At 39.8% G+C, this 16,641-nt stretch overlaps 1 protein-coding gene across 1 annotated transcript in view; it reads right to left on the bottom strand.

Annotated features, from left to right (window-relative positions):
* ZFP30 (ZFP30 zinc finger protein) overlaps nucleotides 1-16,641 on the bottom strand; it is a 59,644-nt gene that overhangs the window by 13,619 nt on the left and 29,384 nt on the right. Inside the window, exons 9-11 of the mRNA XM_038525560.1 lie at nucleotides 8,034-8,197; nucleotides 7,679-7,839; nucleotides 731-790 (exon numbers count right to left, since the gene is read on the bottom strand). Of these exons, the coding sequence (XP_038381488.1) occupies nucleotides 731-790; nucleotides 7,679-7,839; nucleotides 8,034-8,197 (385 nt within the window). The remainder of the gene's footprint in view (nucleotides 1-730; nucleotides 791-7,678; nucleotides 7,840-8,033; nucleotides 8,198-16,641) is intronic.

Raw genomic sequence — 16,641 nt, forward strand, 5'->3', positions numbered from 1 at the left:
AATTCACCACCCACTCCTGATAAGGACACAGTAAGAAATAGGAATTGATGACTATTTTAATGATAGTAGGGAAAATTGACATGAGTGGAGCCATTTTAAAATGAAGCAAGAAGGACCACTTCAGAGAATCTGCCTTATGCCTCTCTGTTTGGAGAATAGATCCTGATCATAAGACTGATGGTTGTGGACTTTCTGAAGATATAATCTGTATTGATTAGTGTATAACCAAGAGTAGTTTAGCCTTTTTTTCCCCTCTTCTTAACTCATGTAAAAAAAAAAAATCCTTGCTTTCACTTTACAAGTGGGACACTATTTGGTTTCTACCTGAATCTGTGTTCCCTGAATTGAATTTTTTTAATCCTAAGAAATGCTCGTTTGCCTCTTATAGCAGCACTCTATTTTCAGGTTAATAGTAGAAACAAGACAAGAATACCCACTGCTCTCACTATCATTTATCATTGTATTAGCTATCTTAGCCAAATAAAAAGGCAAGAGAAATCAACAAGAGCAACAAGAATAGGTAAAGGATAGGCAAAACTCCAAGAGATAGAGAGCATGCCTAAAAACCCCATGAGATACAATGAAAGAAAAAAAAAAGTACAACAAATAATGAAAGAGCTTAGTAAATTAGCAGGATATAAAATTAGCATTAAAAGAAATGACCTTTATATATAAAACAATAACCACATAGAAACTATAATAAAGAAAAGCCATAAAAAGGATGAAATACCTAAGCCCAAGCTTGACAAGAAATGCATAAAAGCTGCAAGAAGAAAAACTTGAAATACTCCTGAAAGACATAAAAATAGATTTGAATAAATGGTTAGAACAGCATTTAACATTTTTTTTTCCATGGTCTCTCTGAAGAGCCATTCTAGACACCTTTTTTCCTGTCTCCCTCCACCATGAAATTTTAATAGGACAGATATACTGTGACATACATATTTATGTAAGTATATAATATAAACAATGTAATCAAATCTTTATCATTCAAAACCATTCTCTTCCAGAAAAAGGAAAAATTAATTTAAGAATTACTTTTAGTTAATGAACTTAACTTCTACTAGATAGACGAAACTTTTAAATAGTTGCTTGATCTTCATTCCCGTATTGTCAACATTTTCATTTCTCAGCACTGGACATAATTGATGGGTTTCACAATGTTAAATTTGGCCCAAAATCTATAATCCTGAAAATAGCCATGATGAGAGATACCCTCTCAATCTTTGGGAAATAGCCAAATGAAACGAATCTCCTTTCCCCATATAGCTTAGATAAGACTGGAGGATTACCCCCCTCCTCTTTTTAACTGGACAAGGCCAGGCAGAGCTCCAAGTGGCCATTCCTTGTTTCATAAATGATTGGCGGGCTGCTGGACCCCACTGACCTAACTGGACAAAATGCTTGATAACTTCACTTGACCAAACTTTAGCCAGACTTCTCTCCTTCTCCCAGGCTCTTGAAAGCTGGCCTATGCTATATTCTGAGCCAGTGCAGAATGCAAACAACCCTCTTAACAATGACTCAAGCCCCTTCCCAGCGGACTGCAGAGGACAAATCTACACAGCTGAACACCCACTCATCCCAGGCCACCACATTCCGTTCTTTCTGGCCTTGTTTACCCTCTGTATAAAAGAAAATTCTTTTCTGCCTGACCTTTTAGGTTCCTGCAGATCTTGGGGTTGGAATGTTCTCCCAGTTACAAGCCTTCCTTTCCTCACTGCACTGATCCTTTGAAAAAAAAATCATTCCTTAGCTAAGTCCAAATTTGTCTTTTATGAGGTGTTGAATAACTCTATAGAATAATAAAACATTTTTATTTGATCCTCAAATCCCAAGTCAAACACAAAAGCATGATCAAATATAAATAACATCCACAAGGCAGCCAATGGGCCCATGCAAGGCCACTTCTTGTAATAACAACTTCAAGATTGAGCAATCAGTTGAAAGTTCTCCATTTACAGCCACCTATTTGCCACAGGTTTTTGGAGTAGTGATTTTTTTGGGGGGGTATCATTTATATTGCATACATATATCTTCTATGACCTTAATGTAGGTGCTGTTCATGTGATACCCAAGAAATGTCAATGAGAGAGTAAATAATGAGGAATAAGATTTTGTTGGCTAAATTGTGTTTTGGAGAGCCACAAACAATTCCAGTATCTAAGATTTTCTCACTCCACGTCCAACACCAGTTTTCATCCCCTGGGAGGCAGTATCACCCTGATTGAGAATACATGGGCTAAAATGATATATTATAAAGAGGTTAATTCTCCAAACATGGATATTTGATATATAAATCAAAATATAAATTAAATATTATGCCAATAAATATACTAACAAGTATGGTGATACACAAATGAAATTTAAATTCATTAAGCAGGAAATTTAAAAAGCAAAACTAGCCAGGAAATACCTAGAAAAAGAAGAAAACAGAGATTTAAAAAATACTATAAAGTCTCTATCACTAAAATACTGACTACTGGCACCTGAATAGACACATTTTAATGGAATAGTAGAACCTCTGATCTCTAGGGAAAGAGATTATTTAATAAATGTTATTAAAAAAAGTAAAATTGGATCCACATTTTATACCACATACCAGGATTAACTCCAAATGGATAAGAGATCTAAATATGAAAAAGTAAAAATCATAAAAATGCCAGTCTTAATTCATTTGGACTGCTATAACAAAATACCACAGACCAGTCAGCTTATAAAGAATAGAAATTTATTTCTTACAGCTCTGGAGGCTTGTAGTCCAAGATCAGGGAGTCAGGTTTACCAAATGAGGGTCCTCTTCCTGGTCACAGACTTATTGTACCCTCACTGGGCTTCTTTTATAAGGGAACTGATCTCATTCATGAGGAATCTACCCTCATGATCTCATTACCTCCCAAAGGCTCCACCTCGAAATACTGTCATTTTCGGCACAATGATTTCAACATACAAATTTTTTGGAAGGGTCAAACATTCAGGCCACAGGCATGTTAAAAGAAAAAAAATGGTTGAGTTCTTTCTAAGTTGGGAGGAGACAAGCCTTTCTATTTCTTACAATCAAATGAATACATTTTACTATATTTAAAAATCGCATCAAGAAAAGAATACAAACACAAATAACAAATTGGGAGAAGATATCTGCAACTTAAATAAAAAAGAGTGACTCTTCCTATGACCAAAAGAGTTTACTTTAAAAACCAAGAGAAAGATTAAAAATCATTATTAGTAAGAACAAAACAAAGACAATTCATAAAAAAAGAAAAGCCCAATGGACCATTAAACATCTGAAAAGTGTTCAACTTCATTTATATAAAAGAAACCTAAACTGAAACTAAATTGAGAAGACCTCTACTTCCAATGATGATTAAGAAGAGCCTTATGAACGGGACGCCTGGGTGGCTCAGTGGTTGAGCCTTTGGCTCAAGTTGTGATCCTGGGGTTCTTGGCTCTAGTCCCACATCAGGCTCCCTGCGAGGAGCCTGCTTCTCCCTCTGCCTAGGTCTCTGCCTCTCTCTATGTGTCTCTCATGAATAAATAAAATCTTAAAAAAAAAAGAGCCTTGGGATCCCTGGGTGGCGCAGCGGTTTGGCGCCTGCCTTTGGCCCAGGGCGTGATCCTGGAGACCCGGGATCGAATCCCACATCGGGCTCCCGGTGCATGGAGCCTGCTTCTCCCTCTGCCTGTGTCTCTGCCTCTCTCTCTCTGTGACTATCATGAATAAATAAAATCTTAAAAAAAAAAAAAAAAAAAAAAGAGCCTTATGAACTAACTTTCTTACAGAAAGTACTATCAAACGTAGGCAGTACAAAACACAAGATAACTGAAGGTACTGGGGAATGAACCGAAGCACTTTACTTGCCAAAAACTTGTAAACTCGGGTACATGGGCGGCTCAGTCAGTTAAGCATCTGCCTTCAGCTCAGGTCATGATCTCAGGTCCTGGGATGGAGCCCTGTGTTGGATTCCCTGCTCAGTGGGGAGTCTGTTTCTTCTCTCTCTCTCTCTCTGCCTCTACCCCTCACTTGTGCTCTCTCTCTCTCTCAAATAAATAAAATCTTTTTTAAAAAAATCATAATCTGAATCCAATTAGGAGGAAACATTGAAGACATGCAAATTGAAGACAACCTGCAAAATAACTGGCCTGTACTCTTCATAAATGTCAAGATAATGAAGGATCCAAAAAAGGCCCAGGAATTGTTTCAGATTAAAGAAGACTAAAGAGTTGTGATAACTGAATAAATGTGTGATCCTAGATATGATTATGGAATGGATCTCAGATCAGAGGAAAGACAGCTATATAGGACAGTACTGGGACAACTGTATAGAAATTTATTAACTTCTATGAATTCTGAATTAATAATTATTATGTCTGTTATATATCCATAGGCAATGAATACTCCTAATATCCAATGTTGTCTCTATATGCCAAGCCCCATAAGAGGAACCGGAACTCCATAGAGAAATGGCTCATTTCAGGTCTGGCACAGAAAATGTACAAGGTGAACTTGGGACAACTTGTGCCAGAAAGCAAATAAGCTATCCGGTCTTATACAATTGTGTCAAAAGACATAGGAGCTGACCAGAAAGGACTCCCACTGGTTAAACAGAGGGCAGTTGGAGATAAAAAATAAAAAGGATTACAATGGTTTGAAACATATCAAATGTATCTCAAAAACCCATGAGTTACATAGTACTCAAATGGACTCACTTTTGAGACTCCTTAGAAGGTTGGAAGACACCAACTCATTTCTCTGAAAACTAACCCATAAAGGGAAAGAATCAAATCGACTTTTGTCTTCCTAGGTGAACTGAATTGTCACATAGCCAAAACAGCTGATGTAGAAAAGTTCTTATTTATAGAACTTGAACTAAAAAATGCAGAAGGAAGTGAGATAATTTTTTAAATCACTGTAGGTAGGCAGACAGCTTCTACTTTACTGTCTTGCCCACTGCCCCCTTGTGGTGCATCCAATAAACTCGTTTCCTTAAAAAAAAAAAAAACAGGTCACTATGTGTAATCCTTAATGAAATTATAGATTTCACCATCAATCATAAATTGATATTATAACCTTTAGGTCAGTGTTTCTTAACCTTTTTTTTTTCATTATTAGCTCCCAAAGAGTCTTTTTTGACATCGCTTTTTTCCCTATCACCATCCAACTATGAAATTTTAATACCATAGATATACTGTATCTATGTGTTTATGTACTGTGTGGCCTCAAGGGCCACAAAACATTGTAGTATCTTAAGAGTTTAATCCCCTTGCTGGGCAGAGGGGTGAGGATGCTATACCTTCCTCTATTCATAGGTGAAAAAGGAAGGGGGAATTTATTTATTTTTAAGATTATTTACTTATTCATGAGATACACACAGAGAGAGGCAGAGACACAGGCAGAAGGAGAAGCAGGCTGCCTGCAGGAGCCTGATGTGGGACTTGATCCCTAGACTCCGGGATCACCACCTGAGACAAAGGCAGACACTCTACCACTGAGCCACCCAGGTATCCTGGAAGGGGGGACTTTATAAAAGGATTAAGTGGACAGCACTTGACTACTGATCAATATGGCATCACCAGGGATGCCTGGGTGGCTCAGCGGTTGAGCATCTGCCTTTGGCCCAGGGCCTGATCTTGGAGACCTGGGATCGAGTCCCACATTGGGCTCCCTGCATAGAGCCTGCTTCTCCCCCTGCCTGTGTCTCTGCCCCTCTCTCTCTGGGTCTCTCATGAATAAATAAATAAAATATTTTTTAAAAATATGGCATCACCAGAAGTGGGACACCAGACTTTAAAAGCCTCAGGACATGATGAACAGAAGTACACAGTACTTCAGTAGTTCAGTATTCAACTATGAATTACTTTGGCCTGAAAATGTGATTTATACAAAATATGATCTGACTTTGATCAAGCCTCTAGAGCTAACCACTCATTTACAGAAATATGGGGCATTGGGAACAAATTATATGGCACCACAAGGAAGCTATTAGCCAAAAAGTGGAACGCAGAATATTCTGTAAATAACCTAGTTTTTTGTTCTGTTTTATTTTGTTTTACAAATCAGTGATACCAGTTAAAGCAAAACAAAAGCAAAACATGGAACGGAAACTGTTGTAGATTAAAGCACTGTGCACTGTGTAGACCTTATCTGGACCATGATTTGAACAAACCAATTGTAAAAACCTATCTTTGAAAGAACTGGGGAAACCTGAATAGGTACTGCATATCTAATATTATGGAATTACTGTTAGGTTTTAAAGTCGGGATAAAATCATGGTAATTATCTAAAAATGATGTTCTTTTTGGCTATATATGCATACATATGGATAAAATTATATAATTCTTGAAATGCTATGGGGAAAAAAGGAGGAAGGATAGATATAAGGATATTTGCAAATGTTTTAAATTATAGCTGGGTGTTGAGCACATTGGGGTTCATATTATTTTCTTCTATGTTTGAAAATTTCCATAATAAAGTTAAATTAAAAATCTTCAAATCTGGGGTGTTTGGGTGGCTCAATAGTTGAGCATCTGCCTTTGGCTCAGCTCATGATTCCAGGGTCCTGGGATCCAGTCCCCCATCGGGCTACCTGTAGAGAGCCTGCTTCTTTCTCCACCTATGTCTCTGCCTCTCTGTGTCTCTCATGAATAAATAAAATCTTTTTTAAAAAGATCTTCAAATATCCTCCAGAGGGTATAGTTCTCTCTCATCAAAAATCAGTCCAGAAAGGGCTGCTTTGTCATTGGGTGGAACGGAGAGGTGTAGCGTGGTGAGAGAATGTAGTTAGCTTAGTGAGCTCATCCCTGCGGTGCCATCATTTACAGGGACAGCTGTGCCAAGGACCAGGCACCTGGCTGGTTTCTCCTTAAGATGTTTCAGGAGAGGAAATATCAGAAAGGGAGACAGAACGTAAAGACTGCTAACTCTGGGAAACGAACTAGGGGTGGTAGAAGGGGAGGAGGGCGGGGGGTGGGAGTGAATGGGTGACGGGCACTGGGGGTTATTCTGTATGTTAGTAAATTGAACACCAATAAAAATTAAAAAAAAAAAGATGTTTCAGGAGAAATAAATAAATAAATAAATAAATAAATAAATAAATAAAAAAAAAGATGTTTCAGGAGGCAGCAACATCTCGAAAAGTCAGAAACTTGAGGGAAGAAAAAAAATTACAACTTATTTTAGGCAAGCTTTTTAGACATCCTGTTCCCTTTCCTGCTCGGCTCTGTTGGAAAAAGTAGAACGGAGAAAATAATCATGGGCTATCAAGCCCTTTTCAGAGCCGACAAAACAATTGAGGATCATCTCCCACAACAACTTCAAGCTAGATGGTTTTCCCCACAGGGCCCTCAAAGTAGAATGGGGCATCCTATTACGGTGGTCTTCTCCCTTTCCTAGGGCACTTGCAGGTGTAAATCCTCATTTATAGGGGCAGCTTCACAAATAGGCTCGTTCTCTGCACAGTAAAATGAAGGAATTACAGCACCTGGACCCGCGCGACTCTCAACGGACTGTGTCCCTGTCACAGCGGGGTACACAGGTGCCAAGGATCCCAGCCGCCAAAAGCGCTAGAAGACGGCAGATGGGCCCATCGCGCCGCCAGAGAAGCGGACACACACCCATCCCACGCGGTAGAACGTTCAGGATGACCTATTTCCGACCCCGTCCTCCCGGAACCAAAGTCACGGTGCCGAGTTTGCCAGGAGAGGGGTGCCAACTGCACTGCACTCCGCCGACGCGGGGGAACCAGACGAATGGCGCCACGCCCCTGCCACTCGGAACCGAAGTGACCGTAGCCGATATTGCCGGCGGAGAAGGGCACAGCCACCCCGCCACGGCAAGGCCGACTTCCGCAAGGAATTAACCGTAAGGAGCGCTACGACTCAGGAGAAACGCAGTCCGGAGCCGGGATCGTCCCGACTCCTGCCAGCACCGAGCTCCAGCGGGCATACCGGTATTCCCAGCGCCACATGGGCACTTCCTCCTGGGTGCTCCACAAACCAAACGCAGCGTGCGGGTCCCAGTGGGGCGGTCCACTCACCTGGCCGCTGCAGACTGGATCCTTGCGTCGAGACGTAACGGAATAAGTGTACGAAATGGCGAGGGGACGCGGTGGCCTCCGGGAAATGTAGTCCAAAAGTGTGCACCCACCCCCACCAGCTCCATCCCACAGAATGCAAGAGGCAGTGGCCAACATTCTGCGGCCTGGCCGGAATCGGGAGCGGCTCACGAAAGTGTGAGCCGACCTATTTCGTTTTACTCAAGTGACTCCCCCCAGAAAATCCCAAGGAGGCCACCTAGTTGGGTTACCAAGTTGGGTCTTGAAGTGATACCTTCAGAGAAATGTAGTCCAGGGCTGAGAAAGCTGCAGAAGGCCAGGGGGTAGGGTGCGGGTTTCTCAGACAGGAGCCCTGGCTCAGACCCAGTACTTGTGACTACCAGGTTTCTGCCCCAAGAGGCATCGGCGTTTGACGCTTACTTCAAGGACTCGTGTTTGTACCCAAGTGTCCCCTGCAGGGGACGCGAGGACTGTGGGAGAGTGTGGTGTGTGTCAGGTTGTGTTTGAGACTATGAGGGGGATGTTCATGGATAAGCGTGTGATCCATTCGGGCTTATGTGAGAGTGTCTACGGACGGTGTGACTATAAGGGAGATTCCTGGGATTAATCAGGCAGTCTGCAACTAAGTATCTTATAACTTATAACAAAGAAAATGCTTTTTTCTCTGCGTGGTTATGAATTTAGAATAGATTCCTATATAATTACGGATTTGTTAAATTAATGATATACTGAGAGTTCACCTGGAGCAGTGAATGTGGGAAAAGAAGTGTATGCAGCACCGTGTAATAGCGGTATCTCTAGGCTTCTATTTCCTCACCTGTAAATGAGGGTAACATTTATGTAACATTTTGGAGCACCGCTGTCCAATAGAACTTTCTGTAAAACTGGATTCCATGTTCTTTTTTTTAGAGATGTATGGATGTATGTATGTATGTATGTATTCATTCATGAAAGACACACGCAGAGGGAGAAGCAGGCTCTCTGTAGGAGCCGTTTGCAGAACTCTATCCCAGGACCCAGGGATCAGGCCCTGAGCCAAAGGCTGACGCTCAACCACTGAGCCACCTAAGTGCCCCTTGATTCCATGTTCTGTATCTGCACTCTCCAGAACAGTAGCCACTAGCTGCGTGTGGCTCTTGAGCCTCTTAAATCTGGCTACTTAAAAAAAAAAAATTAATAAAATAAATAAATAAATAAATAAATAAATAAATAAATAAATCTGGCTACTTGGAGGAATGAATTTTAAATTTTGTTTATTTTTATTTATTTATTTTTTAAGATTTTATTTATTCATTCATGAGAATACACAGAGAGGAGAGAGAGAGAGAGGCAGAGACAAAGGCAGAGGGAGAAGTAGGCTCCATGCAGGGAGCCTGATGTGGGACTCGATCCTGGGTCTCCAGGATCAGGCCCTGGGCTGTAGGCGGCGCTAAACCGCTGAGCCACCGGGGCTGCCCTAAATTTTGTTTATTTTTAATAAATTCCCATTTAAACAGCTATATGTGGCTACCTAAATTGGACAGAGCAGCCCGGATCATCAATTTTCTTTCAAAAAAACCAAACCAAAACAAAACAAAAATTTTCTTTCAAGATTTAGAGAGGGAGAAACAAATAATTTCATCTAGCAAATAATTTGAAAAAGTTAGGTTTATATTGAAATGAAGAGAGATGAAAAATGCAAATTCAGCCTTAGTCTTTTTTTTTAGAGGAATAATTTACATGAAGAAATATATACATCTCCATGATTTTTGCATACACAGGCAATCACCACACACAGATCAAGATGGAGAACATTTATTTCCAGGATGCCAGAATGTTCCCCTGTAAACATTGACTCCACTTAGAAGTGACCGTTATTTGGACTTCTAGCACCATAGATTACTTTTATGTATTCTTGAACTTCATTTGAGTGCAGTCAGTGTAATGATACGTGTCTGGCATGTTTTTGTCAACATTAAGACTCTAAGATGAGTCCTTATTATTGATGTAAGAAAAATTTCTTCAGCCACTTAGTAAATATTTTAGGTTTTTTGTGCCAGATGTTCTCTGTCACATGTCCTCAACTTTGCTATTCTAGCATGAAAGCAGCCATAGACAGTGCGGCTGTATTCCAATAAAACTTTATTTATGGACACTGACATTTAAATTTCATATAATTTTTACATATTGCAAAATACTACTCCTGCTTTTTATTTTTTCAACCACTTAAAAATGTAAAACCTGGGGCACCTGGGTGGCTCAGTGGTTGAGTGTCTGCCTTTAGCTCAGGTCGTGATCCCAGGGTCGTGGGATCAAGTCCTGTATCAGGGTCCCTGCAGGAAACCTGCTTCTCCCTCTGCCTACGTCTCTGCCTCTCTCTGTGTGTCTCTCATGAATAATTAATCTTTAAAAAATTAAAAATTAAAAAATCAAAATGTAAACCTTTGTTAGGTCATTGACCATACCAAAACAGGTGACAGGTCTGCTGGCTGCAGTACTCTAAATCTTGCTACATTTTTCTATATTGATAGATATTTGTGTGGGTTTCCAGTTTTTTCTTATGAATAAATCTATGATCAATCTTACATATTTTGGTAGACATAGTATTCATTTCTATTAGGAATACAAGAGATCATAAAATAGGTTTATATTTATCTGTGAAGATACTACCAAATCATTTTCCAAAGTCATTATGTCAATTTGCACTTGTATCAGTAATGAATATAAAGGGTTCCAGTTGCTCCATATACTTTTAAGTACTTGGTATTGCCAGTCTTTTTAATTTTTACAATACTAGTAGGTGGGTAGTGGTATCTCCAAGTGATTTTTAACTTGTATTTCCCTAATGAATGCTCATGTTAGCATCCTTTCACATGCCAGTCACTTGGATAACTGGATAACATCTCTGTTGAACTGCCTGTTTAACTTTGACTACTTTACTAAAATCAGTTTGTAGTTTTTTTTCTATTTATTTGTAGGTTTTTGTACATACTAAGATATAAGATCTTTGTAGAATATGTGTATCGTAGATATCTTTTCCAGGCTATGGCTTGCCTTTTCACTCTGATAATGAAGTCTTTGAAGAACAGATGCTTTTAATTTAAGTGAAGTTCAATTTATTAATATTTTATTTATAGTTGATGCCTCATTCTATTTAAAAACTTTTGCCTACCTTAAGAACATGAAGGTATTCTATTTTTCTTCTAGAAGAATTATTGTTTCACCTTTCACATTTATAAGCACAGAGCTCAATGTAGGGCTCAATCCCACCACCCTGAGATCATGACCTGATCTGAAACCAAGAGTCTGACACTGAAGGCTGAGCCACTCAGGTGCCGCTAGACACATGTTCTTTCTTTCCTCCAGCCCCACTCCCTTCCTAACCCCTGCTAGCTACTAATCTGTTCTGTGCTTCCATAATTTTGAAATTTCAGAATGTTATTTTTTCAAGTTTTTATTTAAATTCCAATTAGTTAATATACAATGTAATACTAGTTTCAGGAGTAGAATTTAGTGATTAATCAGTTACATATAACACCCAGTGCTCATAACCCGCCTTAATAACTATCACCCTTTTAACCAAATGTAATCATACAATATCTACATTTTTGGGATTGATTTTTTTCACTTAACTGACTTCTCTGGAGATTCATCCATGTTGTTGAATGTATCAGCCACTGATTAATTTTTTTGCTAAGTAGTATTCCATGGTATAGATGAACCACAGTTTGTCTAACCATCACCTGTTTTTTCTTATTTTATTTTTTATTCATGAGAGACACAGAAAGAGAGAGAGAGAGAGAGAGGCAGAGACATAGGCAGAGGGAAAAGCAGACTCCATGCAGGGAGCCTGATGTGGGACTCGGTCCCAGGACCCCAGGATCAGGCCCTGAACCAAAGGCAGACGCTTAACCGCTGAGCCACCCAAGCGTCCCTAATTATCACCTGTTTAAAGGCATCTAGGCTGTTTACCATTTTAGGTTATTACAAATAATACTGCTATAAATATTCTTGTACAAAATTTTGTAGTGAAATGAGTTTTCATGTCTTTAGGGGTAAATGCCCAGGTTTACAATGGCTGTGTCTTATGGTATTTGAATGTTTAGTTTTTAAGAAACTGCTAAATTGTTTTTTCAGACTGGTTGTATCATTTTATAATCCTACCGCAATGTGATCCAGTTTCTTTCTTTTTTTTTTTTAAGATTTTATTTACTTATGACGGGGGGGGGGAGAGAGAGAGAGAGAGAGAGCCAGAGACACAGGCAGAGGAAGAAGCAGGCTCCATGCAGGAAGCCTGATGTGGGACTTGATCCCGGGTGTCCAGAATCACACCCCAGGCCGAAGGCGGCACCAAACCGCTGGGCCACTGGGATTGCCCTGATCCAGTTTCTATACATCCTCTGCAGCATTTGTCACCATTTTGAAAAAAGATTTTATTTATTTATTCATGAGAAATGCAGAGAGAGAGGCATAGGGAGAAGCAGGTTCCATGCAGGGAGCCCACTGTGGGACTCCATCCTGGGACTACAGGATCATGCCCTGGGCTGAAGGCAGACGCTCAGCTGCTGAGCCATCCAGGCGTCCCTGTCACTATTTTTTATGTTAGCCATTCAGATACGTATATGCTGATACCTCATTGAAAAATAAAAAATAAAATCACGGATGAAAAAGAAGAGATCACAACAAATACCAAGGAAATACAAATGATTTTAAAAACATATCATGAGCAGCTATATGCCAATAAATTAGGTAATCTAGAAGAAATGGACACATTTAATGGAAAACCACAAGCTACTAAAACTGGAACAGGAAGAAACAGAAAGCCTGAACAGGCCGATAACCAGGGAGGAAATTGAAGCAGTCATCAAAAACCTCCCAAGACACAAAAGTCCAGAGCCAGATGGCTTCCCAGGGGAATTCTATCAAACATTTAAAGAAGAAACAGTACTATTCTACTAAAGCTGTTCCAAAAGCTAGAAAGAGATGGAATACTTCCAAAATCATTCTATGAGGCCAGCATCACCTTAATTCCAAAGCCAAAGACCCCACCAAAAAGGAGAATTATAGACCAATATCCCTAATGAACATGGATGTAAAAATTCTCAAAAAGATACTAGCCAATAGGATCCAACAGTACATTAAGAAGATTATCCACCATGACCAAGTGGGATTTATCCCCAGGATGCAAGGCTGGTTCAACACTCATAAAGCAATCAATGTGATAGATCATATCAACAAAAGAAAAAAACAAGAACCATATGACCCTCTCAATAGATGCAGAGAAAGCATTTGACAAAATACAGCATCCATTCCTGATCAAAACTCTTCAGAGTATAGGGATAGAGGGAACATTCCTCAGCATCTTAAAAGCCATCTACGAAAAGCCCACAGCAAATATCATTCTCAATGGGGAAACACTGGGACCCTCTCCCCTAAGATGAGGAACAAGACAGGGATGTCCACTCTCACCACTGCTATTCAACAAAGTACTAGAAGTCCTAGCCTCAGCAATCAGGCAACAAAAAGAAATAAAAGGCATTTGAATTGGCAAAGAAGAAGTCAAACTCTCCCTCTATGCAGGTGACATAATACTGTACCTAGAAAACCCAAAAGACTCTACCCCAAGATTGCTAGAACTCATACAGCAATTCGGCAATGTGGCAGGATACAAAATCAATGCCCAGAAATCAGTGGCATTTCTATACACTAACAATGAGACTGAAGAAAGAGAAATTAAGGAGTCAATCCCATTTACAATCGCACCTAAAAGCATAAGGAACCTAGGAATAAACCTAACCAAAGAGGTAAAGGATCTATACCCTAAAAACTACAGAACAACTTCTGAAAGAAATTGAGGAAGACACAAAGAGATGGAAAAATATTCCATGCTCATGGATTGGAAGAATTAATATTGCGAAAATGTCAATGCTACCCAGGGCAATTTGCACATTTAATGCAATCCCTATCAAAATACTATGGACTTCCTTCAGAGAGTTGGAACAAATCATCTTAAGATTTGTGTGGAATCAAAAAATAAAAAAAAAGGGATCCCTGGGTGGCGCAGCGGTTTGGCGCCTGCCTTTGGCCCAGGGCGCGATCCTGGAGACCCTGGATCGAATCCCACGTCGGGCTCCCGGTGCATGGAGCCTGCTTCTCCCTCTGCCTGTGTCTCTGCCTCTCTCTCTCTCTCTCTCTATGTGACTATCAAAAATAAATTTAAAAAAATAAAAAATAAAAAATAAAAAAAAATAAAAAGATTTGTGTGGAATCAGAAAAGACCCTGAATAGCCAGGGGAATATTAAAAAAGAAAACCAGAGCTGGGGGCATCACAATGCCAGATTTCAGGTTGTACCACAAAGCTGTGGTCATCAAGACAGTGTGGTACTGGCACAAAAACAGACACATAGATCAATGGAACAGAATAGAGAATCTAGAAATGGGCCCTCAACTCTATGGTCAACTAATATTCAACAAAGCAGTAAAGACTATCCACTGGAAAAAGGACAGTCTCTTCAATAAATGGTGCTGGGAAAATTGGACATCCACATGCAGAAGAATGAAACTAGACCATTCTCTTACACCATACACAAAGACAAACTCAAAATGGACGAAAGATCTAAATGTGAGAAAAGAATCCATCAAAATCCTAGAGGGAACACAGGCAACACCCTTTTTGAACTTGGCCACAGCAACTTCTTGCAAGATACATCCATGAAGGCAAGGGAAACAAAAGCAAAAATGAATTATTGGGACTTCATCAAGATAAAAAGCTTCCGCACAGCAAAAGAAACAGTCAACAAAACTAAAAGACAACCTACAGAATGGGAGAAGATATTTGCGAATGACATATCAGATAAAGGGCTAGTATCCAAGATCTATAAAGAACTTATTAAACTCAACAGCAAAGAAACAAACAATCCAATCATGAAATGGGCAAAAGACATGAACAGAAATTTCACAGAGGAAGACATAGGCATGGCCAACAAGTACATGAGAAAACGCTCTGCATCACTTGCCATCAGGGAAATACAAATCAAAACCACAATGAGATACCACCTCACACCAGTGAGAATGGGGAAAATTAACAAGACAGGAAACAACAAATGTTGGAGAGGATGTGGAGAAAGGGGAACCCTCTTGCACTGTTGGTGGAAATGTGAACTGGTACAGCCACTCTGGAAAATTTTGTGGAGGTTCCTAAAGAGTTAAAAATAGAACTGCCCTACGACCCAGCAATTGCACTGCTGGGGATTTACCCCAAAGATACAGATGCAGTGAAATGCTGGGACACCTGCACCACAATAGCAGCAATAACAGCAATGTCCACAATAGCCAAAATGTGGAGGGAGCCTCAGTGCCCATCGAAAGATGAATGGATAAAGAAGATGTGGTATATGTATACAATGGAATATTACTCAGCCATTAGAACCCACAAATACCCACCATTGCTTCAATGTGGATGGGACTGGAGGGTATTATGCTGAATGAAATAAGTCAATCGGAGGAGGACAAACATTATATGGTCTCATTCATTTGGGGAATATAAAAAATAGTGAAAGGGAATAAAGGAGAAAGGAGAGAAAATGAGTGGGAAATATCAGAGAGGGAGACAGAACATGAGAGACACCTAACTCTGGGAAACGAACAAGGGGTAGTGGAAAGGGAGGTAGGCAGGGTTTGGGGTGACTGGGTGACAGGCACTGAGAGGGGCACTTGATGGGTTGAGCACTGGGTGATATGCTATATGTTGGCAAATTGAACTCCAATAAAAAATAATTTAAAAAATAAAAATAAATAAAACATTGCAAGCTTTCATCAAGGTTGCAATCTTCATACAAAAAGTAGTGGCCTTCTTTTATACCAGTAAGGATCAATTACATAATGTACAAAACATTTCCAATCACAAAGTCAACAAAATGAATAATGTGCCTATGATTTGAAGTAGGCAAGGAAAATGTAAACTCTTTATCTAAAAGTGTAAATACTTAACAAAAACTCAGAAGAATGCCTGCTTATTAAAGAGGTAAACTACTGGGCAGCTGAGGTGGCTCAGCGGTTTATCGCCACCTTCAGCCCAGGGCCTGATCCTGGGGAATAGGGATTGAGTCCCACGTCGGGCTCTCTGCATGGAGCCTGCTTCTCCCTCTGCTTGTGTCTCTGCCTCTGTGTCTCATGAATCAATAAATAAAATCTTTTTTTTTTTTTTAAAAGGGGTAAGCTACTTTTATTTTTTTTAAAGATTTTGTTTATTGATTCATGAGAGACACACACAGAGAGAGAAAGAGGCAGAGACACAGGCAGAGGGAGAAGCAGGCTCCCCACAAGGAGCCTGATGTGGGACTTGATTCCACATCTTAGGATCATAATTCCAGGGTCATGACCTGAGCCGAAGGCAGATGCCCAACCACTGAGCCACCCAGGTGTCCCAAGAGTTAAACTACTTTTAATGCATAAAAAACCTAATACTGTAAAGATTTCAATTTTTATTTTCTCCTTTAAGTACTCTTGTCTGAATAGGATAAATAACAACACTTTCAGTTTAACAGATTTTCTTTGGTACATAGGAAATACAAGTTTACCATAATTTTTTTCATTGTGATTCTGTGTATT

This window comes from Canis lupus, chromosome 1, assembly GCF_011100685.1.
Source record: "Canis lupus familiaris isolate Mischka breed German Shepherd chromosome 1, alternate assembly UU_Cfam_GSD_1.0, whole genome shotgun sequence".
Classification (NCBI taxonomy): domain Eukaryota; kingdom Metazoa; phylum Chordata; class Mammalia; order Carnivora; family Canidae; genus Canis; species Canis lupus.